Source organism: Anopheles stephensi, chromosome 2 (assembly GCF_013141755.1).
Source record: "Anopheles stephensi strain Indian chromosome 2, UCI_ANSTEP_V1.0, whole genome shotgun sequence".
In the NCBI taxonomy this organism is placed as follows: domain Eukaryota; kingdom Metazoa; phylum Arthropoda; class Insecta; order Diptera; family Culicidae; genus Anopheles; species Anopheles stephensi.
The window spans coordinates 36,894,726-36,921,548 of NC_050202.1; the positions used below are offsets into that span (position 1 = coordinate 36,894,726).

At 44.5% G+C, this 26,823-nt stretch overlaps 5 protein-coding genes across 6 annotated transcripts; 2 read left to right on the forward strand and 3 right to left on the reverse strand.

Moving 5' to 3' along the window:
* Positions 1 to 1,010: 1,010 nt before the first annotated feature.
* Positions 1,011 to 4,786, reverse strand: LOC118517643 (DNA cross-link repair 1A protein-like). Of its 2 annotated transcripts, XM_036063964.1 has the most exons (5): positions 4,276 to 4,786; positions 3,283 to 4,201; positions 2,756 to 3,206; positions 2,120 to 2,684; positions 1,011 to 2,043 (listed from the first exon to the last, which is right to left on the reverse strand). In XM_036063964.1, exons 1-4 carry the CDS (start codon positions 4,715 to 4,717, stop codon positions 2,157 to 2,159), a joined length of 2,340 nt encoding a protein of 779 aa, XP_035919857.1. In that variant the 5' UTR covers positions 4,718 to 4,786; the 3' UTR covers positions 1,011 to 2,043; positions 2,120 to 2,156. The 2 variants fall into 2 exon arrangements, with proteins under 2 accessions (XP_035919857.1, XP_035919856.1); XM_036063963.1 differs by having other exon boundaries at positions 1,011 to 2,684.
* Positions 4,787 to 5,076: 290 nt separating this feature from the next.
* Positions 5,077 to 6,464, reverse strand: LOC118517644 (DNA/RNA-binding protein KIN17). Its single transcript, XM_036063965.1, has one exon. It carries the CDS (start codon positions 6,355 to 6,357, stop codon positions 5,182 to 5,184), a length of 1,176 nt encoding a protein of 391 aa, XP_035919858.1. The 5' UTR covers positions 6,358 to 6,464; the 3' UTR covers positions 5,077 to 5,181.
* A 253-nt stretch (positions 6,465 to 6,717) lies between these two features.
* Positions 6,718 to 10,801, forward strand: LOC118517646 (insulin-degrading enzyme). Its single transcript, XM_036063972.1, has 8 exons — positions 6,718 to 6,932; positions 7,013 to 8,585; positions 8,679 to 9,029; positions 9,113 to 9,344; positions 9,421 to 9,627; positions 9,690 to 9,979; positions 10,051 to 10,260; positions 10,326 to 10,801. The coding sequence occupies exons 1-8, from the start codon at positions 6,844 to 6,846 to the stop codon at positions 10,575 to 10,577; spliced, it is 3,204 nt and encodes a 1,067-aa protein (XP_035919865.1). The 5' UTR covers positions 6,718 to 6,843; the 3' UTR covers positions 10,578 to 10,801.
* Positions 10,794 to 12,677, reverse strand: LOC118517650. The gene is made up of 5 exons (XM_036063978.1): positions 12,271 to 12,677; positions 12,070 to 12,198; positions 11,508 to 12,006; positions 11,066 to 11,432; positions 10,794 to 10,986 (listed from the first exon to the last, which is right to left on the reverse strand). The coding sequence occupies exons 1-5, from the start codon at positions 12,383 to 12,385 to the stop codon at positions 10,849 to 10,851; spliced, it is 1,248 nt and encodes a 415-aa protein (XP_035919871.1). The 5' UTR covers positions 12,386 to 12,677; the 3' UTR covers positions 10,794 to 10,848.
* Positions 12,678 to 21,075: 8,398 nt separating this feature from the next.
* Positions 21,076 to 26,511, forward strand: LOC118517648. Its single transcript, XM_036063976.1, has 6 exons — positions 21,076 to 22,042; positions 23,361 to 23,924; positions 24,001 to 24,458; positions 24,550 to 24,705; positions 24,827 to 25,130; positions 25,927 to 26,511. Exons 1-6 carry the CDS (start codon positions 21,925 to 21,927, stop codon positions 26,088 to 26,090), a joined length of 1,764 nt encoding a protein of 587 aa, XP_035919869.1. The 5' UTR covers positions 21,076 to 21,924; the 3' UTR covers positions 26,091 to 26,511.
* Positions 26,512 to 26,823: the final 312 nt, after the last annotated feature.

Below are 26,823 nucleotides of genomic sequence, written 5' to 3' on the forward strand. Positions count from 1 at the left end.
CTCCACCATAATGTTGAGACTGACGATCATCGTGATGGACGGATAGATGCAGACCAAATTGACGCTCGTCGCAAAAAAAAACAAGGGTTTGGCTAACCAACCGGGAGGACGGCGTGAGTACGGAGGAGTATCTTGCAGGATAGAAAAGGAGGGAAAAAATTTGCACTTTCTAGCACAACTAAAGTCGAGCTGGGGATCGCAAGGACTCCCACGAGATGCGCGAATGTGTGTGTGTGTGCGTTCAAGAGTCTCATCCATTTCGCAGGCGATCTTCAGGGACTTCCAGCGACAGAGGGAAGGTGTGTTTGTGCGCAAGAAAATCTCCCAGCAGTCAGTAGAGTAGAGACCGTCGAACCGAAAGCCAACCAAATCAACCAGCGGGAACATTGAATTGGTCCAGCATGAGTAGTAGCCGTAGTAGGTAGAGCAGCAGGAAAATAAGTTGTTTTGCACGTCAAACGAAAGACGTAGGATCTCGTCAAATGCTGGACAGTATATACGCTCACGGGACACTCGGGTGTCTGTGGTTCGGACTGCGAACGCTCGCTCCCCCGCAAGGGATTTGAGATAATCATAATGAGGATTCATAATAACGAGCATGAACCGTGATGATGACACGCCCGTTGCACTGGAAGGAACAATGAACCAACAGCATCAGCAACTTGCCGTTAGTTCGTTCGTTCGTTCAAGCGCAGAGGGAGACCAGGGCAGCAAAATAAAGAACCAATCATTTACCTTTTTTCGAACTTTGTGCACCGCTCGCTAGCTGCTGCTTAGCATGGCATCGAAAAGAATAATCATTATTATCATACCACGGGACTGGTATCAACTATGTTTCGCTCGCGCTTTTTCTAGCACGAATTTCTATTTTGTCCTTTTTAACTAAACTTTAAGGAAAGCATAACTAAACTATTAAGTAAAAATAATAAACAAATAATAAATTAACAGTTACTTTAAAACGAGTCGTTTTGTCTAAATGCCTCTATCATGCAGCGAATAAGACACTGGAATTAGACGTATGTACGATGAACCGGAGTATATGTACCGGAGTTTATGTATGATAATTCCACAACCGACAAGAGTTTAAAGAAATATTCGATATTTGACTTTGAGCCTCTGTCTAATGATTACTCTATCTTGTTTGGTTTGGTAGTTGCTTCAGATTTCTTTAACTGGGCCGTTTTGTACGACTGGAGGTGGGATTGATATTAAAGTCTGAGGAGTTTTCGCAGTGATGTGACAAGGAACCGATTCTTGCTGCCATACACACGGCCACCAATGTTCGTTGGTTAATTGGCTACCAATGTTAACACAAGCTTTACTACCGTCGTTCGCGAATCCTCACAGCTATTTTAAGTCACAATGAGGCCCTCCACGTATTCTTCGTCAAAGAATACATATCCACAAACCAACGCCGTTTAGAGAAGTCTAGTCTAAATTCAACGAGGATTATCCTAGGAACCCTCGTTGCCTGACCGTTTTTAACTGTATTCTCTTCCACAATTCAAGTGGGTTCCAGTCATCCATCCTGTTCGACAAAACTAATTTAAAGGAAGAATGGTTCAAACACGCAAGAGACGAACAGTGTGTGTGTGTGTCAATACCCCTAAAAGGACCTACGGAACGTATATTATAATCTACCAAGCTTGTGCTGATAGCAGCTTCAACCAAAAATTGCATTAAACTCCAATCAATCAATTCCGCATAGTTGAAAACAATTTGTAAATTAAGAATTAGAAGTAAAATGCACGTTTACTTATATAGCTAAACTAGCTTGTTTTTTGCTTTTTAATCGTTCACAAAAACGATAATAACAGGAACTTAACTATGAAATATAAACTAATAATGATAAAGTTTACATTTATCTTTGTCTTCATGAGTATATTTTTTTAGAAATCCTAACTATACACACTACACTCATCCTATCCATTAAGGGAATGGATTTAACCAACATTACACATAAAAAACAAGTAGCACAGCCACAATTGAGAAATGTATCCATTTTTTCCTGAACATCTTCCATATTCTACGAACGTTTTCCAGCTGTTCAGATCAAGCATCAAATTTACTTAGGGTTTAAAAATTGTAAAGAAGATAAGATATATTCTTATTTGCTTACCAAACTTCCGTCTGCGAACGTAAATTCGTGACCATGCTCACGGTAACCAGTCGCTGTCGTAGCTTAGCTCTCCATTTTCTGATTTGTGATAGGATTTCGTATCTTCATCGTCCTTTTTTTCTATCACAACCACGTCCCCTTCATTTTCCTCCCCCGATTTGGCCCGATTTGATAGTAAGCGAGCGCCGCTTAGGCTACTAGCGGTAAATGGTCCATTTGGCACAATGACATCACCACCCTTGACGGGTGTGATAAAGTTAGTTATGGACAGCTGTAAAGCCTTTCGTTGCGGTCGGATGTCTCCCTGGTACCAGGAGGCAGGCACTGTTGGCGTTCGATTTTGATTCGAATTCCCGTACGGAACGGTGCTAATTACCTCGCGAGGTCTTATGTACTGCACGAAGCGTTTCAGCTCATCGAAGCTCGAATGTTCCGAATATTCTATTCCCACGATGTTGATTCGCCCTCGGTACTGTGGTTTGCTGTTCTTCTCCCATCCACTGGGACGTATCGCGATGACGCTGTCGTACCGATCCGGAAACTGGTTCATGTATTCGTTCAGTTCCTGTTTGCAAAGACAAGTTCCAACTATGAGACATCTTTCCGTCAAACACCATTAAACACCATGTTACTTACATCGTACGACAGTTTCTTCATGGCCAGCACGTGTATGTTGGCCTGAAGCGGATCAGCTACCAGCAGCGCCAGGTGTTGCGGATCGGCAATCGCTTTCAACGCTTTCCATCGATTCGGTTCCGTCCATACCTTCATACCGGTCGCCATGGCTAGCTCGAGCCAAACCTTCTCCTTGCCAATCAGATAGCTACCGCACACGATTAGCACCTTCAGGCCGATGTGTTTCTTCAAGAAGGTGGATACAGCTTCCCGTGCATCGGCCACACTTTCCCACTGTGACTTGAACGCGTATTTGGACGAAAGGTAGGTCGTGTCGAGATAGATGCAGTCGATCGGGAAATTCCAAAACTCCGGATACTCTTCCATCTCGGGCGATGCACGGAAATCTCCCGTGTGAAGGATGTTGCTCCCATTTGGCAAGCGGAACAGAAACATTATACCACCCGGGCAGCTAAAAAATGGAACACAAACACAAACGGGTTAACGGGTGTTTCCTGCATCAATAGCTTCGATTCGGTGCTACTCACTGATTCGCATCCAGTGCTATTATCTCTACATTATCAATAAAAATCGACTGGTGCAGCTCGATCACGCGATAGAACTCTTCGCCGACGTTTATAAACGTCTTCACAAGCCGTGCCGTTATCGAAGACATGATGAGAGGCTTGGAAAACGATTTCTTCAGTCCAATATAGTGATCGGCATGGAAGTGCGTCAGGAAGTAGTGCGTCACACCCTCGATATCACCGTACCGGAACGCATCGACAGCAAAATTGGTTCCCGCTATGATTTTGTACGAAGGACAGATGATCTTTTTACCACCTTTACTCCGACCGCTATTGGACGACCCTTTACTGCGGGACATCATCTTTGCTGCGGGTGTCGTTCGGTTGTTCGGTGTTTGTGGAATAGTACTAACTCGTCGATTGGGTTGAATCGCTGATGATTCAGTCTTTTGCGCGCTATCACCATAATTGTTGTTGTTGGTCGATGCAGTAGTCGGTACCGCAACCGGAAATGCCACACGTTCCATATTCCAGTCTTCTCGCTCAGGATCGTAGCACGCACTCTGAACACGTTCGATGCGTTCCATAATTTGAGACGGGTTCATCGCTGCGGCCGGATCAGGCGCAGCGAATTCTGGTGCATTTTGTGAAAAACTCAACCGCTCCGTACCTTCATCCACCGTAACGGCTAGCATCTGCTCCACGTCCATATCACCCGTAATGATCGCTGGCATTACCGATTCCTTCAGCACACGGCAGTACCCGATGCGGTCCGGGTCTTCATCTTTGTTGAAGAAGTTTGTTATGCGCTTTTGCGAATCATCAAAGTATTTCTTCGTTAGCATCTTGATGTTGGTGCTCGGACAAATCTTGCGACGCACTTTGCTGACGTCCTTTCTGGGCTGGGTTTGTGAGCCATGTTTTTTAATGGATGATTGAGCTAAAAAAGACAAACGATAGGGAGTTGCATTGATTTTCTTCAATCACATCAAAAGTAACTAAATGATACTTTACCAGCTCTGCTCTTTTTGCCACCTGTTGTCCAACTAGCAGATGCGTCCGAAATATTGCTTGATTGTTTGGATGGTGTGAAGTACTCGCGGATCGACCTCTTCGACGGTGTTTCATCATCATTTTCATCATCACTGAGTATAATGATTGTTTCGGGCGAACAAGCATCTTTCCTCACAGTAATACTACGGTTGCCGATGGCGCTTCCTGTGCTCACCGGTTCAGATTTCAATCCATTCTTTCGATCCTCGTTCACCGGTGATACTTGTTTATTCCTGTAAGACACATCCGGCGTGTCCATGCCTTTGACCTCCGTTTCACTTGATGGCGTTTGGGATGCATTGCATGAACCTTCGGTTTCCTTCGGTTTTCCTTTTTTGCGAGTTAGGGAAAGTGATAATCGATTAGAACTTCGCAGAGTTCTTCTCGGCGGAGAGGTTTCCATGGCGAGCGATTTGGTTATTCATCGAACTGTGATTGTTTTCGATGCTTCGCGTACACTGACGTTTATTTTGGCGCTGCAAGGATGTTGACATTTCAGGGCTGTCAAATCGAACAGTGTTGCGAAATAAACAAAGGAATATTTGAAATCAACAAATAATTTTGAAAGGCCGTTTTTCTGTTTTGTCTCGAATTTAATATGTTTGAAAATATATTTAAGCAAAATTACCTCATCATGTGCATATATCATTGATCATATTTTATTGAATGATGCTTGGTAGGAGCTGAGTTTTGCTTCAATTCGTCCAACGAATCATTCTCTCGTTCGTTTCTTATCGTATAAATAACTATCTGCCGTAGAGCTTAAGAAGTGTTTCATATCGTTCATTTGTAATTTATTTTGCCGTTATTTTATTTGATTCAATCCCGTCCAGAATAAAATATAGCTCAATAGAACTAATGCGAATTTTAAACAAATAGTTTACTGATATCTTCATAAGCAACGTTGCTCACCAACCGTCCTTTCAATGGTCCAGACGCTATCTCTATCGTGACGCTGTATCGTTCCGTGTTGATGGCTTTCAACGTCGCCGTACAACCTCGATAGCCTCCGTTCAATACCAATATTTGTTTCCCGACTGCGGGAATCACGGTTTCCAGATGCGCTTGATCCACCTTCAATTTCTCTCCCGTTTCGAGTAGCTTCAACTTTGCACGATACTTTTCTATCACCTCCACAACTACCCCTTTCTCTTTGTAATATTTGTCGCCTAACGAGCGGGTAACCAGCTTTACGACGATTCCCTCCGCCAGCCAGTAGTCCTTGCGGTTGCTCTTTTCCTTCTTCTGCTCCTCTTCACGGATAAGTTCGTCCAGCGCGGACATTTTTTTCGTCTCTCCACTGCTAGAAGATGGTTTTGGCTTTTTCTCCTTCCTCGAATCGTCCAACGTATCGAACGGTCGCTTCATTACCACCGCCGGTGCGCTTTGCTGTGGCTGTTGTTTGCTGCTCAGCTTAAGGTCAATTTTTATCGTTTCTTCCTCATTGGCTCGTTTCAGTTCCGAAAATCCGGAGCTGCTGGGTTCCTCCTCGGTTTTGCCTCGGCGCACCTGTTCCTCAATAAACTCCGCCAAACGTTCCGCATCATCTTTGTCCATCTTTTGCTTCTTTGCCATCTTTTCCTGCATGGCCAGCGTCTCAGGATCGCGGTCAATGTACGTTATGAACCAGCCTTTATCCGTTTCGTCCGCCACACAGTGCCCGTTGCGGCCGAGATACTTCACAAAGTCGGACAGCGAATGCCATTTGGTAGCGTTCATGTGAAGGTGGTGCCGATCTGCAATGTACTCCTGGTACACCTTGTTGGCAGCCACACGCTTGGTTCCGAACTGGCGCCGTAATATTTGAAGATAGCCTGTCAGGAACTCGGAAGAAAAGCCGTCAATGAAACGGCCCGCATTGTCCGCAAATAGCAAGATTTGTCGCTGGTGCGATTCGCTCATGGTGTGGCACTTGAAGCCGTTCTCATCGCGACACTGCTTTTCGCACATCTGGCAGTACCAGCGCAGCTTCTGCAAGCCCTTTGCCTTCATTTTGTTGGCCAAATACTTTGGCGTACCAACTTCTGCCTTTCCTTTACCCATCTTTGCTGAATTTGCCGCACTTTTACGGAATAAACGCACGTTAGAAAACTATCCCGAGTGAAATGGCTTTGGGTGTTTTTGTTTACGTACCAATGAAATGTGTCTAATTGAATGACAGCTCTGAAACCGATCTAAAAAAAATACCGCACAGTGGGAAGTCGTCGTGCATCGAACCAAACAAATAATAGTTAGATCGTTTTTAATTTTTGCTCTTTATTCAAATTATTGTGAATGGTTTGAAATTGACACATTTTACAAATTTCCAAACTTATTCAATTACTTGAAGATTGGAATCTCTCAGCTCTTTTTCATAAAAAACGATTTTCTAACAAGGCCGCTCTACCAACGATGCCAATCAGATGTGTTTGCCATTCTGGCACTTCTCACCGTGGTGTCAACACTGTACACATTGCGTATCTTTTGCCATTGTTGACAAAATAAGTATTGTGCATAAATCCCCATATTTTAGCTAAAAACTTAGTGTTAATGTTAACTAAAGTGGTTTTACGTAGCACTTACTTTGTGTATCGGTCAATCAACCGGAATGCCAATACGCTGTGCAACATCCAACTAGGGTAATTCGCTCTACGTCCTATCGATTGTGCAGTATGTGTTGTCGTCACTGGTTCTCACCCCTATCTTAAATATTTTACAGGAAGTCATTGGTTTACAGCACGATTGGCCGCACGATAAGGGCAGTACATAATAATAATCGATCAGTGATTACTCAAACCTTGCTAGCTACACCCAAAATGGCAACTGAACTATCGAGCAAAGCACAGCTGTCGAATGCTTCGATAGCTCTCCCTCAATCGACCGCAAACGCTACGCCCCCATTTGAGCGTATCAATACGATCACAAAATCCATCCAGGACAATCGTGACTACCGCGGGCTCAGGCTGTCCAATGGAATGAAAGTAATCCTGATATCGGATCCCACCACGGACCGATCGGCGGCCGCTCTGTCCGTCGCCGTTGGACATCTAAGCGACCCGCTGGAAATACCCGGTTTGGCGCATCTGTGCGAACATATGCTATTTCTTGGCACCGAGAAGTATCCGAATGAGGATGAGTACACAACGTTTCTAAAAACGCATGGCGGAAGCTCGAACGCCGCCACCTGTACCGACATGACGAAATACTACTTTGACGTCATTCCCGGCAAGCTGGAAGACGCACTGGACCGGTTTTCACAGTTCTTTATTGCGCCCCTGTTCAACGAGGAAGCGACCGAACGGGAAATTAACGCAGTCAATTCGGAGCATGAGAAGAACGTACCACAGGATGTGTGGCGTATTAAGCAAGTGACCAAGTCGCTATGCAAACCGACCCATCCGTACAGTCGGTTCGGGACGGGAAATAAGCAAACGCTTTCCGAAAGCCCAAAGCAGAACAACATTAACGTGCGCAACGAGCTGATAAAGTTTTGCAACAGGTGGTACTCGTCGAACATCATGAGTTTGGCTGTGTTTGGACAGGAAAGCTTGGACGAGCTGGAGGCAATGGTCATAAAAATGTTCTCCCAGATTGAAAATAAGCAAATAGTTGCCCCCAGGTGGCCGGAAATGCCATACGAAAACGAGGAACTCAGAACGAAGACGTACATCGTGCCGGTGAAAGACATACGATCGCTTACGATATCCTTCCAGATGGAGGACCTGGAGCAGTACTACAAGGCTGGCCCGGAACATTACGTGAGCCATCTGATCGGGCACGAAGGCAAGGGTAGCATTTTGTCCGAGCTAAAGGCTAGGGGATGGTGCAATAAGTTAAGCAGCGGTTACTGCAGCTTGGGCCGAGGGTTCGGCAGTTTCGATGTGATGGTCGATCTAACGGAAGACGGATTCAACCATATCGATGACACCGCCAAACTCATCTTCCAGTACATTCATATGTTGCGCGTGAAAAAGCCTCAAAAGTGGATCTTCGAGGAGTACTGTAATCTGTGCGAAATGTTGTTTCGCTTCAAAGACAAGGAGTACCCGAGCACGCTAGTAACGAACGTGGTCAGCTTGATGCACCTGTTCCCGCTGGAGGATGTGCTTGTGGCGCACTGTTTAATTACGGAATGGCGGCCCGATCTGGTGGAGGATCTCATTAGTAAACTAACCCCCGACAAGGCGAGGCTCGTCATCGTGGGTCAAAAGTGTGAAGCGCTGGCCAATGCTGAAGAACGTTGGTACGGTACGAAGTACGGTGTGTACAAAATCGAACCATCAGTACTGGAGGTAAGTAGTGCGCGAGTAGCATTGGGTTTTGAATTGATCGTTTACATTAACAACGCGTGTTTGGCGTGGCGTGTTTTGGGGGTTTGCTTACAGTACTGGTCTACGCCCGATTCGAACGACAATCTAAGCTTACCCGAGCCCAATCCATTCATTCCGACCGACTTTGAATTACTGCCCATCGATAGTGGACTGGAAAACTTTCCCACTGTAATACAGGACACGCCCATCATCAGGACGTGGTTTAAGCAAGATGTGGAGTTCCTTAAACCGAAGGCTTTGATGAGTTTCGATTTCAACAGCCCTATCGTATACTCCAACCCGTTGAACTGCAATCTGACGCGTCTGTTCGTACAGTTGCTTAAGGACCAACTGAACGAGTTCCTGTTCGAGGCAGATTTGGCAGGGTTAGCATTTGGGTTTAGCAACACAACTTCGGGTATAAGTGTAAGTATCGTGAGCAAATCACACTACCGCGGCCAGTGGAGGTATGAAAGAAAATGGTTTCCATTACCTTACCCTCGTTTTAGCTCTCTATCGGTGGCTACAGCCATAAGCAGGTTATACTACTCGAAAAGGTATTGGATAGCATGTTCAACTTTAAAATCGACCGTCGTCGATTCGACATTCTAAAAGAGCAATATGTTCGGAGTCTCAAAAACTACCAAACAGAACAACCGTACCAGCATGCGATCTACTACCTTGCGCTACTGCTAACGGAACAGGCATGGACCAGACAGGAGCTGTTGGATTCTACCCAGTGTACGTGGTTGGGAGCTTGGTGGTTTGGTGTTAAAGCACCACAGTAACTATATTCTTAACCTATTCTTCCCTCCAGTACTTTCCTTGGAACGACTGCAAACGTTTATCGAGGAGTTGCTTTCCCAAATGCACGTCGAGTGTTTCATTTATGGGAACGTGAATAAGGAAAAAGCATTGCAAATGACACGACTGGTGGAAGATAAAATGAAGTACACCGATGCAACGGTGGTACCGCTGCTCGCAAGACAGTTGCTCCCGAAGCGTGAGCACAAGATCGGAAAAGGTAAGCATCAATTCGGAACCGCCACTTAAAAGACAAATGATGCGACGTTCTTTACTCTCCAGGAGAAAGCTTCTTGTTCGAGGCAACGAACGAGTTCCACAAAAGCTCCTGCATGGAACTGTACTTGCAGTGCGGCCAGCAAGAGCCACACTCGATATTTGTCGACATTTTGTCACAATTGCTGAGCGAAAAGTGTTACACCCAGCTGCGCACCAAAGAGCAGCTCGGCTACGTTGTGTACTGCGGAGCGCGCAAGGCAAACGGCATCTGTGGTCTACGCATCATTGTACAGTCACCTCGCCACCCGACTTACGTAGAGGATCGGATTGAAAATTTCCTCAACAATATGCTGGTAAGTTGGGGCTTCAGTGATCTAAAGCGATCTGCTGGGATAATAAAAATGTTGCTCGTTCCGCTTTGCAGGAGTATTTGGAAAATTTGCCGGAGAGTGAGTTTGAACGGCACAAGGAAGCACTAGTCGCACTGTTCCTGGAGAAGCCGAAGCGATTGATTACACAGTTTAAAATATACCTGCAAGAAATTTCCCTAAGGCAGTATCACTTTAACCGGGCACAGGTAGAAGCCGAGAAGGTTCGAACATTGACCAAGCAGCAGGTCATTGATTATTATAAGGTAACAGAGCTCATCACAGCCGCAAATTGTGTGTTGTCCCTTTTTTACAAGACTAATTATTGTAGGAACACATTCTATTGGGCGCTCCATCCAGAAGTACTTTATCAGTGCACGTAATTTCCACTGCTGACGCGCCAGATGCAGAAGACGCTCCAGCCGCAGCTGAGGAAGCCGATCCTACCGCTGCGCTAAATATTACGAAACAGAACCTTGTAAAGGTGACGGATCTAGCCAGTTTCAAATCGTCTCGCTCACTCTATCCTCTAGCTCAACCTTACATGGAGGTTATGCCAAAGGGCGGTCGATGCAAGCTGTAATTATGGCTTGCAGCAGAGCACCGCGCGTTCGACGGTCAATACGGCCACAATTGTTCGCGTACCATCAGCCCAGTCAATCCCGACACACATAACATGATGATGGCGCAGGACAATTGCAGTACAGCAGGGTAGCTTACTTTCTCTAACATACTATGTGCTGGTGTTAGTGGTGTTAAATAAACGAGTCAACATTTTATTCACCATTGAAGCAACACATTCGTGGATCAACAATCGATTCGCTTTTTCTTTCTTTATTTAACTAAGGGTAAATTTATAGGAAAATAATGACCTTCACTAGCAGCTTATCGTCCTTCAAGTAAGGCTGTTCGGTCAACGCGGACAGTGGTGCCTCAAACTTTGCATTCGTGTTGGTAAGGTCTGTAGAAATCAAATCACTGAATGGCTTATCCTAAAAGCAGAAAAAAAGACATTATTAAATAAACTATTAGTCTCTCAACTACCAAAAGAAGCCGTGATTTGACCGTTACCTGGTTTAGAATCATAATCTTATGGCGGAAGAATTTTTTCGTTTCCACCTGCCCGTAAAGCGCTCCCGAGGCTAGAATAACGTTGGGCGTTTTGCGCAGTGCATCGTCGGACGCGGACAACTGTTCCAGCTGCACGTGCAACACTTCCCCGTGCACCGGTTTTACCGTCGTCTTAGCGTGCAGCCTCAGGTTCAAGCCGGAGATCACAAACACCGGGCTGGAAAATGTGGCTCCCTTCGCGCCGGTGGCGGCCCGCAAACGGCTCATAAAGTTTTCAATTTTCCAAAAGTATTTGAACACTTTAGCGTCACCGGACGATATGACGGTGTTGTTGAACCGGTAAACCTCGTAGTCTCGCAGTCCACCACTGTTGGCAAGCGGTCCAATTCGTTTGAAGTCGTTTCGAAAAGCATATCAACGAAATATCAACACAAAAACTTACGTGATGAATTTCTTCTCCATAGGTTTATCGATGGGCTTGAAGTCGATCGGTGCCGATACTGGGGGCAACTGTTTTTCGTCGAGTGATAAGCGAGTCACAGAACGAGTGTCGTTGTTCATCGACAACGTTTTTACAAGTTCACTATTTTGTTTCTTAGTGCCTTTGTGTAAAGTTTCCGAACTTTCCTCATCCTCCTCGTCGTCGTAATCATCCAGGAAGACGACTTTCGCTGAAGGTGTCGTTGTTGGTGTTAGAGATGGTGCCGCACTCGTCTGCCTGGAGGAAGATGATGCGTCGGACCGTTCTGCGGCTGACTGTTGCTGCGGTATTGCGGTATTGGACGATGTGTTCGATGCCGTTGTGGTTCTTTTGATCGTTCTGTAAACGGATGGACGTAACGGTGGTGGAACAAAGTAAGGATCACGTATCATCTTCCGAAGGTTGTACATCTCCTCGAGCATTTTAATCTCCAGCGTGCGGAAAGCCTCCAACATTTCCTCTGGAATAGAATAATAACTTTTCGATGGAAATATGCCGATTGAATTCTATTCCGATTGCTTACCAGAGCCGCACACTCCTACCAAAGTTTTGCTAATCGAAGCTTGTGCACTAGCTTCAATATCACCGGAAGTGATCGTACATTGTGCCGTTTGCGTTTCGTACGGGGAATCGGGAGGATCTGCACTCGTCTCTATAAATTAAACATTTTGAGCTTCGTTGCACGGAACCTTATGGATGGCTCCCACACCATCGAGCGTCTTACTTTCTTCCGTCGCCGCTGATACGAACTGTGCGAGTAATAGCAGGTGCAGCAAACACATCATCCCGATCGTTCGAATCGGCACTTGCCTGTTACACTTGTCCACGGTCACGTGCATATTCACTGTGTGCTTGTTCCGCTTCGCAGTTGAACGCGCGCACTCACGGAAACTATTTAATCTAACACTGGGACCCTCTGGTTACACCGTACGACAGTACGGTTGAAAGTGCAAACGTGTTCTGTACAGCCAGCTGACTACAGCGACCCTCCTGTGATGGATTTTGATGGCGTATGGGGATTTTGAGATGGTGCTATTTTTAATCGGACAGAAGAGAGAAAAACATACACCAAAACACAAACACACAAACACAGTCTGTGTATGATTCCGCCCGCCCGGTTTCAGCTCGTTCAGGGAATTTCCGCAGTACACAGTGTGCCTGCCACCCTGGTCAGGGTTTGGAATCAATGGCAACTTCAAACCAGAAATCGCAAAACCCCTACCTCACTCAAGCCCATTAGCTCGTCGTACGCACCAACACCGAGTTCTACCACCTTCGAGCGTTCCTATGCTCCATTAAGTTCTTGAACAAATGTGCGAAAAAAAGAGGTTTGGAAGAGCACATTTAAGGTCATGGAAGCGTAACGAGGTGTCCGGAAACCGTGGAAGGTTATTTGCCAAAACCGGGACCACAAAGCAAACACCACCAGCAAAGAAAGTGACCCTGAAACCTTGTCTATGTATATGTTTATGCGTTTATGAGCATATTTGGCAATCAAGAAGTTATCGCGCAATGCAGTTTTGAATGCATTAACGATTTAAATGATGTTTTGAATATTTAAAAAAAAATCTAAGAACTTGTTGATCAAAACACAGAACACCGCCAAATACAATTAATAAAATATAAATTTTCGATCAATGGTGACCTTAATCCCATTAGGTTCTGACAAAGGAATATTCATTACCAAAAATGGTTCAACATCCAGTTAACGGTCGCTCTCGCATCGCCAAACGAGTTTTCCGAATGAGAATTTCCAAAATATCAGAAAAATACAAGTTCGGGTAAGATTATTGCCCGGTATTGCCATACCATTCGTAACGGATCCTCCCGCGGTAAAATAAATTTACAATCATAATCAGAAATTATGAGATGATCAGTTTCAGCATTATTTAAGAGTGGTGGGACCATGGTTTTACACCCCCCGGTGTAAACGGTGCCCCTGATTCGCGGTCGATTGGCACCTGCCTCTTTCCGCCCGTTTGCCGGTTAATAATTCCATTTACTGGCGGCGTTCCATTCGCTGGTTTTATTTCCTTGACGCATAAGTCAGATGGCAAACTTTGCCAAGCCGGGTATGATGTGGTTTGTGGTCCCAGCTGATTCCAAACACTGGCGTCCGGAAAGTATGGCGCAATATACGGGTGGCGGCATCGTCGTAACCATGTGGCGTGTGAGTGTGTGAGTGTGCGCACGCATAGGAATTAATTTAAATTCGGAAGCGTTACGGTAGCCAAATTCGAACGGATTACCATTTCACCTTGCACTATCTATGCCGCATGAATAGCTTCATTTCCCTCTTCCTGTGGTCACAAGGGAATCGTTTTGTGCGTCGCGGTATCGGGGTTTTAGTTAAAGTACTCTTACTTTTTGCGATTTCCTAGTCTTAAGCAGCTTATTAGGACGACAGAGGAGGACTCTTCAGCAAAGAGCATGAGTTAACAAAAAAAAAGTTATAAAAAAAAGTTAAACTTTTGCTTAAATGGGTAAATGACAGAAGAAAAAAAAGGTAACAGTTCAGTGGACATCTCTCCTGTTGCGCACTTCAACTACGGCTGTATGGCACATACCAACAAGTGCCAAGATGATTGCTTTCATCAAAACCGCTTGAAAGCCATTTTCTGTAACCTAAATATTTCATTGATCAGGGAGCGTCGTCTCGCACCATGCCTGTGGCTAATAGGAGCCGCAGTACACTTTGGCAATAGAGGACGTATAAAGCGGCATTACCGCGCCGCGGACTTCATACACCAATTGCTCAACGGCATGGTCGATGGTCGAACGATTTGGAGGAAGGGATATGTAGCCGAGGACTGTCGGCACTTGTAACAAGTAATAGGACATTGGGAGTGAAAAAAAAGGAGGCAAAAAAGTCAAGCACATTACGCTCGTTTGCGCTGTGATGCAATTATTTGTTACGTTATATGTAAGACTGATTGCACCGATGACGCATAATCTGTCGCGTTAACCGTAGTGGTTTATTCATTAGCGCAAACCCTTCCCGAAATATCCGCCAAAACAGCGCCTTGCTAATTTTCGATTCACTAAATTACTATTACGGTTGGACGTACTTTAAAAAAAGATAAGACGTTAAACTGATGAAACGGTTGAAACTTTAAAAATGAATTTAATGATTTATTGTACTCCTATCCGATGCAACGATTAATAAAATGCTTTGCGTTTGCACTACACAAAAGGCTGACTAAAATAAAAATCCCGCCAAGACCACGTTGAGCACAAAACAAAAATCTTCTCCAGAATTGTGCCAATTTCAGCCCAAAGCTTACATACAGTGACGGAAAATAGAATAAGAACGCCCAATTTTTAAAAATCGTAAAAATGAGATCATGATGACGACTTCCAACGAATACACTAATTTTTGTTGTTGTTTAATTTAGTTTAAAATGTCGGATGTGAATCAGACATAAAAGTGATCTTATTGTATTGTCCGACACTGTATGCTTCAGCGATTTTTAAGAGTTGTGCCCCAACCTACACTTAAAAGCCCCAAATCTTTCAGAATAATACTGATTTTGTCCATGTCGAATAGCACCAGACAACTACACACAGCTACAAATAAGTTTATGATAGAATATCATATACAATGCCTCAAACAGAAATCCAAACACCTCAACATCGAGCAATTGCTGGACTTTGAGGACGCTTTTCTTAATATACATAGGGAAGACAATAATCATTGAATTGAAAATCGGTTGCCAAACGACCGAAATGGACAAAATTGTGCAGAAAATATGATTTTTGCAAACCAAGCGGAAATCCAGACAGCCGCATTTCCTAGTGATAGCATATGAAATGGATAAAAAAATTCATCTCTAAACTATCAATAGAGTGTAAGACAGGAATATTAAATAATGAAGGATTAAATCATTAAATCAACCAACTCTAGAGCGACAAAACTTGATTTTTATCCATTTTAAATGAGAGGAATGTACTACTCTGCAGGAGTTTTAAGCGTTAGTGAAGATCTCCCATTTCTTGTGAAATAATAAAAACAATACCTTCTACTTCTTCCTTGGCACTACAAGCCTCGATGGGTATCGGCCTGCCTCATTTCTGGATTTCTGTGACTTGATTTTATCCGTAGTAAAGTAGTCAGCCCTACGAACGGGGAGGTGGTCTGGATGGGATTTGAACCCCTGCCGTGTGAAGACCGGCGTCATTATCGCCTCGGCCATCGGACCACCCCAATACCAGAGCCCCGAAAACTACGGAAAAATGTCAAAGAATAGCTGATTCACCGGAGGAAAAAAGGAAAACCACGGAGATTGATTGCGAACAGTAAACATCGAAGATTTCCACGATTATTTTGAATTACCCAAAAGCTTGTACAGTACTCATATGATGCAATTTAAGGATCTACATTACTGAATATACGCTAAAGCTTTGACACTTGGCTGGAATATGACTAGGAAATATTTTGATAGTCTTCAGTTATGAATTAAAGATCATGTTTGAAACATAATAGTACCCTCTTTTCGTTGTAACATACCTCAAACGAATCAGACATATAACGATCAACCTAAATGAGGCACTGTTGGCCACAGTTTGCATTAAAATGTGCAGGTTTTTTTTAACTTCTTAAATCTATATAAGGTGTCCGGATTTCCGTTTGACTCACTGTAGATAATATTTGCATGGAATAGAATAATAATTGTCTGACGAGCAAAAATCCGATTTTGCCACAAATATCAGAATAAATATAATTAGTTTGTTTACTTAGACATAGGATTCGTACGTTAGATTGAAGTTAGGTGGAGATTTTGCAGCTAAGATTAATATCACACCATTTTAAACATGAAGGGATTTTTATTTAATTTTCCTTTAAAAACCCATCATCAGCTATGAAGGAACCCAAGCACAACAATGGCAAGATAAGGTAACTATTCTAAACAACAGAAATGAGGAGAGTTTATATATCGAACCCATCCAACCCACATTCATGTAAATTAATAGCATTAAACATTCTTCTAATTCTACTACTACTGACCGTGATGTGTATGAAGTAAGTACTAAATTTTACTCGTAAGCTGTTTATCTATTACTGTGATATAAAATGAGCAGAAATAGTACAAAACAAAACAAAAACAAAATCCAAGAAAAGTTGACGTCCACCTCATTACGTCCCCAAACGGTAATTTAACTAAAAAAAAATTATGCTAAAATACAATTATCGCTAAACTAGAACTAATCCACCATCAGTTTTGCTGGATGTGGTACTGGAAAAAGCTCAACGAAGTGTTGCAATACGCACACCTTCTGTTGACTGTGGCTTGCGCTACAGGAAAAATGTGATTTATTTACATTTTTACAGTTTTTAGCAAATTTGAGGAATTGAGAATCCTCTACGGGTCTCCCTATTGAAAAAAAAAACAATACTTATTTTACCTGATGAATTTATCCCCAACTTGCTATATTTAGCGTATGAAATTTTATACGCTGGGCAGTCTCGCGTTGATGGATTAACAAACTGTGTCAGTCTACGACTGTCACGGAGAGTGGTCTAGGATATATCGGCTTGGAAATTTAATTTGAAGGATATATTGCCGATTCAGCCAATTTGAATCCAAATCTACCAAATTGTTAAGAACATGACGATTATGATGATGATGATGGTAAGTCCCACCTCTTACCCCAACACAGGTTTGAGATGGACGGAAATATCTTTAAAATATTTTTACTCTGATATTTAACCTTACAAGTAAAAGTAAAAAAGCTACGAATAAGTGGTGGCATCGACTAGCATTCTGAAGGGTCCTCCGATTGACGCATCTAAGCTGACCGACATGATTCCACCAAGAAAAACGGGTCACATTTCGTAACAATGATATTCCTAGATATTGTTTACATAAAAAACTGAGAACCAATAAATAAAACATTTGAAAAAAACACAAATAATTCAATTTACATTAATTAACAAAAATAAAAAAGTGAAACTAAGTAAGAGTGAAATATGATACGAAATATAACAAATAACAAAATCGCATGCAGCATCCATCAGCAGCTTCCTTCAGGCTGATGTAGCGGATGTAAACCATACCTCATCAGGCCACACGTTGCCGTTGCTTCATAGTTCAAAGCACTGGTGCATTCCACTGAATCCGGTTTAAGCGCTCCGACGAGCCGCAGCATGCATATGATGCTGCTTCCAACCCGGTCGCAAATCGCATAAGCGAGTAGTCTACAAACTTTACTTTCTCCAGGCAACTTCGTCTGTTTTTTCCTTTTTCTTTCTTTCTTTCTTTTTTTGTTGAAAAAAGGAAAATTAATAAACACAACCGTATTATCGCAACAAGAATAGCTGCGAACTAATAATCGAGCACCCGAGTGTGCCACCCGGTGTGTGGCAAGTCTATTGTATGTTTTCGTTCAAACAATAGTTTAAATGTTGAATTCTTCCTGTTCCCTCCTTTTTTGCTATCAGCTTGAGAGCACGTAAACTTTCCGGTAAATGTGATGCGTGAAGCTTGAGAGATTTTATAACACAATCCCACCATAAAGCCCTTGAATACATTAACGGTATCGGGGCAAGGGCTGAGTTTGTGTTTCCCAATTGTTGTTGCCATTGACATTTAAGGGTCTCGCTTTATTCGAAGGTAAAAGCAACCGGTTATTGGTTTTTTTCTCTCTCCTTCTGGAAGCTTTTATGGTTGACATTCATTACACATTTTGCAATATGTTTGTTTGTGTGTTGAACCGACAATAAAGCTCATTCTCACTAGGGAAAAGCTGAAACTGAAAAATATGTCGGTTAATGGTACACAATTCTATCGGCCAAAGAGTATACCGGAAAGCTTCCAACGCTTTCGTGAATAGGTCAATCCTACTTTCCCCATCCGTTTGTGCCAAATTGGGAAGATAGTCCCAAACCATGCTCTGCCAGCTAGATTTTGGAAGCAAAAGCTAACATTCTTTACTTCAGACTAGTATAAAAACAAGCTTTTCTCCTGGACACCAAGTTGGCGTGATGTAGTAACCCGTAACGCAAGTACCGAGAAAGCGGTAATGCACAACAACAAAAATTTCTACTCCCAAAAAATTAGGCCAACCGGTATCTCCGTCGAAATCAATCAAGGGCTACCGCCGGCATGTGCTTCACTCACTGCACACAGTTATTAAACATGTTGCTCACTGGTTCGGCACAACGCCCGGCCGAGCACAAGGGCGGCCAGCTTTCTGGAGTATGCGTAATAATGGTCCTATCTATTTATTATGAAATCTCTCCATATGTGCCATATGATGTTGATGGGCGATCTTTTCCAGTAGTTGCCCCGGGTAAATCTTCGCTAAAGAGGCTCATCGCTCACCAATCGCGCCGTTTGCATAATCGGGGTCAGCTGGCCAGGGTTTCAGTTGCTCATTAGTGCAATTGTCTTACGTCGGGTGAATATGCTTCACATTCCCATCGATATAGATTAACGTACATAAATTGGGTTTGATTAGAAATGTAGCAAGCGTTGCGACTAAATGAATCGGTCCAACTGGATTTGCATTCGAGAATGATGCGTCCGCCATGGAATACCAACACCCTGTCAACTGTCTTTGTTGACGGTGATAATTTTAGATCGGTCGTGCTTTTGTTTTCCATCTATTTTCAACAGGTCACAGCAAACCTTTGCCCACACTGATCCGCTGATTTCAAACAGATCTCGCCAGCCTGCTCCCCCTAGATGGTTCGCTGGCCTCGCGGTTGCCGCATCAATGGGCGGCAAAGTAGCTCAAGATCGAACCAAAACCTGATAAACGGTTGAAATTGGAAGCTCTTGATACGCAAATTACTTCAGCGGTGTACTTATAAAGAGCATCGAAGAGTGGGAATCGGTTGATGATCGCCAAGCACACACTATACAATGACCAACAACGTTGGCTCGATGCGTACTATCACCTTTGCATACATGTGTGATTTTTATCCCTCACTCACTCACTCTCTCTCTTTCTCTCCCATTCATTTCTCACCTGAGACAGACAGAAAGCTTGCACGATCAGATCACGGTTTTCGTAAGCCGAGCGGCGAACGGCCCCCAATGGCATTGCTGTTGACCACGCTGCTTGCATGTACCACGAACAACCACGAGCCTTCCTATTTCTTCTTTCCACGAGCTTTCGCGGATTCGCGCTTCGATAAGTTGCACCAAAACGAAACACAACACCACCAGCCACCCCGCAATGCATTTCTATTGCCCCGGCAATCAATGTTTACCTGTACTACTAACACTAGCGCACCTTGCCGATCGACCGCGCACTACGCCAACTTCTACGGGCACGGCCGTTAACATCATGCTTTCATCAGACACCGAAACCTAGGAAAGCATGGAATGTATGCGCTGGCAAACACAGTAACGGACGTAAAACTGTAATACCTTTTTGTGCAATGTGGCTTGAAGCTTTCAGCGTCTTTTTCATCGCCAGCTCTATAGAGCAAAGGTTTCGGTGTTTATCTTGTGGGACCAGACAGGTGAGATTTATTATGATTCAGGCAAAACCATCACAGGGGAACGATTTCGAAGGCAGTTATTGAGATTGAGCCAAGCACTGTGAGAGAAGCAGCCAGAAGAATATTTGCGTCGACGACACGACAAAGCATTACAGCGCTCGGCCACACATTGCATAGCCAGTGCAAACATAACATTCCTCCCAGTCACTGGCTCAAGAACTAGCTAAACCTAACAAGCTAACAAAATCAAGCAACCTTGGCTAAAGCTATGGGTAAAATCAAGTCACAGGACGTCAAAAACGGTGTCATAGGCCGACTCCTTTCGAGGTTTCAAGTTCCAAAGAAGAAGACGATTATATACAGTTAATTGCTATTTAACTATTACCTCTATCAATCAACAAGACATCCTGAAGATGTTGAAAGTATGTGCTACTGTTTTCCCATCCCCATCGGAAATCATTCATTCAGAAGGAATATTGGGCGATTCTGATTTTTATGGGCTGAAGCCTCAAACATGTTCACATTTATTCTTAGAGTCAATTCCATGACTTCTTCTTCTTCTTCGGTAGCACTACAACCTCGAAAGGTCTTGGCCTGCCTTTTCTGGCTTTCTGTGACTGGTTTTACCCGTAGCAAAGTAGTCAGCCCTGCGTACGGGGAGGCGGTTGGGATGGGATTTGAGCCCCGGTCCTGCCGTATGAAGACCGGCACCGCTGTCGCCTCGGCCACCGAACCGCCCCATGACTATCATCCTCAAAAGATTGTATTTGCAAAAAAAAAGTATTTCCTCACTGAAACACTGTAACGGACGAAATTCGTTGACTGAGAAGCATTGTTGCAAAGCTCATAGTAATGCTTGAAGTACTTTGGGTGGGATATTTTCAAATGAAATTTCCTTTTGTCAGTAGCTCCGATCTTGGCGATTTTATCGATCTAGACGATCACTGCAACAAGTGTTTCAAATTTCTTTTTAGTCTCGTTTTTGCTACTTTCACGTTCAATTGCAGCTGTAGCGCCAGCTTTGCGCCGCCCTGTATTTCGCAGGCCCACCACACGACCAATTCACGGGCATCAGCGAGCATCATCAGCTGTTGCGAGCGGCGAGCTGCGAGCAGAAATTTCGTGCGCAGCGCCGTTTAGTGTATAGCGTGGCTTTCGATCAGTTCGGTTCGGTTATGCCCTGCCCCGGCAATCCACTGATGGGCCGTTGTTATTGTCTACGGTGGCTGCCAATTCGCAACTGGGGTGTCAGTCTGCGCGCTGCTTTATTCCGCACAAGCACCACGGTGCCTGCAACACGAGACGCGAACATACCAGAATAAAGGGAACTCCAGGGAGCCTGGATCGTTTGCCGGTTGCGCTTGTTTTGGATGGACTGATTTCCGCCGTGTGCCAGTTTTGTTGTGTTATCAGCGAATAAAGAAAAAACGGGATTTCTATTTGCAACGGTACATAACAATTCGTTTTAAGTGCAGCATATTCGGAAGTGCGCCTGCTGGAAGTCTGTGTGTTGCAACGATTTGGTGCAGTGAGAATTGAGTTGCGTGAGTTGAGCTTTTTTCGTGCGCTCGTGCTTGTGGTTTGTGCGTCTGTACTCATGTGTGCTTTCGTTGGTCATAATTCCTGGCATTTAAATCCCATTCCGTGTGCCCTATTGCCAGAATGTGTGTGATGATCGAATGATTTCAACGCGAGCATACTCATTGCAAGAGCTTGAAACCGCTTACGGAAGTGCGATACGGCCAGCAGTGACGAAGAGCGGCTACGCAAAGAAAAAAGTGTCGTACAGTGTTCGTGACTTTCGCAAAAACGGCGACAATATCTGTTCACCGCCACGCATCTTCTCCATCCATGCGCAAGTTGTCGGGCAGTTCCGCATCCGATACACCCGTCCGGGGTTGAGCTGAGCGGGTTCCTCCAAGCGGGAACATGAACTTTGTGAAACCGTACAAAGGTATCTGCTTCATTTTTTTGGGATTACTATCAGCACTAAAATGTCAGTCATTAGAAAGCGAAGACTTGCATCACCTGTCGGATCGTGAAAAAGGTAGGTGCAGTGGGATGGATGTTAACTTGCGCCTTTTTAATGGCTTTTCGTTTTATTTATCATCCGAGTGTAAGACTAGTCTTTGGAGTCCTTTCACCCAACACGCTCCAGCAGCAACACTTCTTTCCTATTGCCTTTCTCACACGAATTACCTGAATTTGCCTGTTGGCTAACTAACGCTGGCGTGATTTTCTGCGTGTCTGTGCATTCGGTTGCATGTCGCTCTAGGAATTGGTCGATTTAGTCCACCCATGGCTGGCTGACTGGCTCTAGCTAATCATTCGTCGGCCAGCGTTGTCTTCCTTCTTTCTCCAGCCTTGCTGGATGAACTTGACTTTGGCTCGCTTTGCTCGCCATTGCTTGCTGCCGATTCACACGAAGAAAAAAACCCCGTCGCTGTCGGTTTGGAGCTGCAGAATTAAGTGAAAGTTTGAGAAACGCGCGCGACGTTCACCCATGATCCGAAGCGACCGACCGACCGACCATACGAGCCGCTACCACACATTCACAGTCAGCTGCCATCCATTTCGCCTTCTTGGGTGTCACACGTATGACAAAAACAGAGTGCCAAGAAAGCTTGTTGCCCTGCAGTGAACCTGCGCAAGGGAATCGTTGTAACGAAAACATGAAAAATAATTAGCTACGATTAGGGCGTTTGCTTTTAGCTGTTGCATTGACAGAATGTTAAAGTCATTAAAGGCAAATAGTTTACATACGCGGATACTTTTGCACAACATCGTAAAGAGACGATCATGTGCAAAAGCATGATCGCGACAGGCTTGTAATCTTAATACAGCAGGCAACAGGTACGGTATAGTATAAGAAAACTAAGCAGATGCTTGGGGGCCCCGAGCTTTTGAAGCCGTACATATGGCTGTGCGGTCCTGTGTGTCTCGAACTTTTAGAGAGCCCCTAACCCCCAGCGATCGTCTCTTGTCGATTGGCTTCGGTCGCAGCCCTCCTGCTTAGGCCTAAAAGGGACTTGAACCGCCACTGGCACCCATTCGAACTGCCTTTTAATTGTGAAAAGAGTGGCTTTAAACAACTATAAAATGCTACCTCAAATTACTTCTTCATCTTCGGTTAGGTTAAGTTGGGTTAGGTCCATTTCAAAGCACAGACCGAAATTCACATAATTATCGTTTATCATGCTCGTGTACTTTAACTGTGCTCATTTAAACCTAAGCCGTTACTTCCGCTTTTCATCCGGCCGTTTTTCATTGTTCTCTACATACTGTACTAATAATTGTCCTTTACTTATGTGAATCATAAAACCGTGCCAAAACAATTGACGTGCTTTTTCTCTTGTCTTTCCCAGTGGAAGCGCTAGTAAAACAATGGGCACCGCTGGTATGGTTGGCACCGAACGAAAAATACATGCCCGGCGATGTGTCCAAGTTTCTCGAGCATGTGCACGCGGAGGAGGCGAAAGTGGTGACAGTGTATCCGGGCAGCGAAATTACGGAGCTCGACGATCTCAAACACTACGACGATGGGATGACCAACGAGCTGTCGTACTACGATCCGGTGGATCAGCGGCAAGGGCGCTTTCGCAACAAGCGCAACTTTAAGGATCCTTCCGTTTCGTTGGACCTGCTGTTCGACTTTCCGATCGGGAATGAGTCGAAAAGCTGGTACCTGGTGACCAACAACGACATCGATGAGCTGATCACGCAGAAGGACTCGTTCTTGCACGGACAGAACCCCCTGGAGGAAAATGTGCCAATTTACGCGGTGATCAGCATGTGCCGGCACTCGCAGTCGGAAATGTCCCGCAAGCCACCGGACGCCGGTGTACCATTCGCACCGCAGCCAACAACAACAACTGCGTATCCGCTGCCGTCCACACACCTGCTTCACGTTAAAAATAATCAAGAAAACGGTATGGAACAGGAGAAATGGAATCCTTAAGGCAGCTCTTTAAAGCTCTGTGTAATAATGTTTCATGTCCTTTACAGAGGTAGCGTACACAGCAAATGATCGTCCACAGTACAAGCGGAACCCGTACGCTCCGACGCCGAAAAACATTTTCGAGCTACAGCCCAACTTGCGCCAGACGATGAACAAGGTAGAAAAAAGCATTCGTCTGATTCGCAGAAAACGAGACGCACCGGTAGAGTCCACCACACGCCAGGGTCAAACGTCCTCTGATAGTACCGATACACCGGCACAGCAAGATGCAGACGACATCACCATGGGACGGAAGGTTACTATCGATTCCGATGATGGAACCGGTAAGCACAATTTGAACTCCAACGCGGATGATTCCGTTGAAAGCGTCCAGCGAAGCGAAGAGAATGAGGAATGGGAAACCATCACCGAACGGCGGCACGATACGGAACGATATCGCGAGGAAGTGTCCCACGATTATCCCCACTTTCACGTTACGTATTGGATGTTCTATCCCTACAGTCAGGTAGGCCGTAACTCCAGAGATTTGGAGTGCCCGCTTGATCACACTTTAGCTCTAATGAACGCCTTTTGTTTTCTTGTTTTCCTGGTTGCAGGGTAAAATAATGTGTACCATTGACCTGGGGCCGTTCGGTCCGTGGCCGATACCTCTAATCTTTGGCATGTGTCTTGGTACGAAGAAAGAGTTCGGCAGCCATGTTGGCGACTGGGAGCACATGAGTCTCTTTTTCCGCGGCAGAAAGGAACCAGATGTAAACTATTACCCTTTGACTACTGGTCTTTGCTTGGCGTTCGCTTGCCTGTTCGCCATTGTCTCAGCCTAGACCAAGGGCGAACTCTCTAACAGTACTGACTCTTTGTTCTTTTTTGCAGGAAATGTACGTATCGGCCCATGATGCAGGAGCATTCTATTCGTACGAAAGGCTAACGGGCACGTTCGAGTACCATAGTCAGGAAACGAGAAAAGGAATTCTTCAACAGCCAACCTTCCCCAAAACGGTCGTTACGTCCAGCAATCATCCCGTGCTTTTCGCAGCGGAAGGTTCCCATGGGCTGTGGACGGCGCCCGGAAAGCACAAATTCGTGCGCGTTCCCCGTCTCTACGACATCAATGGATTCGGTATGCCATGGTCAACGTGGCGGAACGTGCAGGTCATCTACGAGAATGGGCCCCAAGGTAATCATCCAGCGCAGGATGCGTTACTTCGCGTCTTAATGAAAGTTCTTAATAACTAACAATTTACACTAACGTACGTAACAACGAAAAAACCTTCAACTATGCTGGACGCATACAAAGATCAGTTTTCGTTAAAGATTTGACACATAGCTCGAGAAAACGCTAGTCCATGAATGAACCAGCCAACCGGCCAACCGGCCAGAAGTGGACTAAATCGATAACATATGATATTTAAGGGATCGGATTATCTTAACGATTCTCTATAACGTGTAATAGCAAAGGATAGCTAAGGAAGCGTCCACTTCGTAGCTCATCAGCCCAGCCACAAGCAGGTTCTAAGCTGTCGATCGTCGTGCCAGCAGACTTCGACTAACATAATCCGGACGTGCATCGTTCGGTATTTAAGGGAGGAGATCCGAATGGTTTCTATACGTTTACTCCAGAATTGGGCGAAAGGGCGATCAGCAATACTAGTAAATTCTACCCCTATTGGACTAACGAACAAAAACAAAATGTTTTTGTGGAGATAGGATCGCGAAGCTCTTTGATTACTCTATAGATATTGCTAGCTTCTGATTACCACGGTTTGTTATATTTGTTATATGCGGTCCGAAAGCTGAGCGACTTATCAAATAAGATCCCTAAATCTCTAAGACATCTACTACGCTAATACGGTAATAGTGAGCTATTACCAATTCTGTAATCAAATAGAACCGGATAGTTGGAGATAGTGCCGAATTTCCCACCACACTCATATGCATTTTTTTTTCATCCCTCCTCTTGTATGTACTTGCAGGACGCAGCGCACTGCAACCGAAATGGATGAAGTTCAACGGACGATGGGGCAATCCGAAGACGAAATGCCATCCACTGAAACGGATCGGTTTGCACATCTGTGAGCTAACCGACGGTCCCACAGGAATCCCGCGCAAAAAACATCACTTTAAATGTAAAGCATGACACCGGGCCAACCATACCGACCAACGGAAAACACCTACTGACGCGTCCCCAAAACCATAAAGCATGATTGCATACCAGTTCCTGGGAGTTTACGGCAACCCCTATCCCACCCTTCTTGCACGCTAGTATGCGGGGAGTTCGCATAGAATAACTATTTATTTGTCCACTCTATTTATTACGACTCGTGGAAAACGCACGGGTCTCTTGCTGTTTTTTTATTTTTATTTTGTTTTTAAAGATCGCTTTTGCTTCTCGTCATACCGCGTAAAGAGTAAAAATTGATTGAGCACAGGTCTGATTGATAATCGCTGCTTGTTTTACGATCAAATGCGTATTGCAGTCTGTTGTACATAGCGAGTTGTTTCATTGGTCTGTTAACATTTATGTGCCCTATGATAATGTAAATAAAATTTTAAAATTATTAACGAATTTTTGATGAAGTCAATCCGAAAACGTTATGTTAATCGAAAAATCTATCAAGCAGCATTCCGAAACATGGACTCTGCCCAACTCCTCCTAGCAGCGTTGCTCAGACAGATTTTTGCCACCGTATGTATGGAAATGGGTGGACGTGAAGCCGAAGAGATACCGGCGTCAGTCTGCACATGGCAGACACGGAGATGAAATCCCATCTAGACAACCTCCCCGTACACAGGTCTGAAAATCAGGCTACGCGTAAAATCAAGTCCACGAACTACGAGTTGAACAGTCGATGATCGCTCCCCATTGTGCA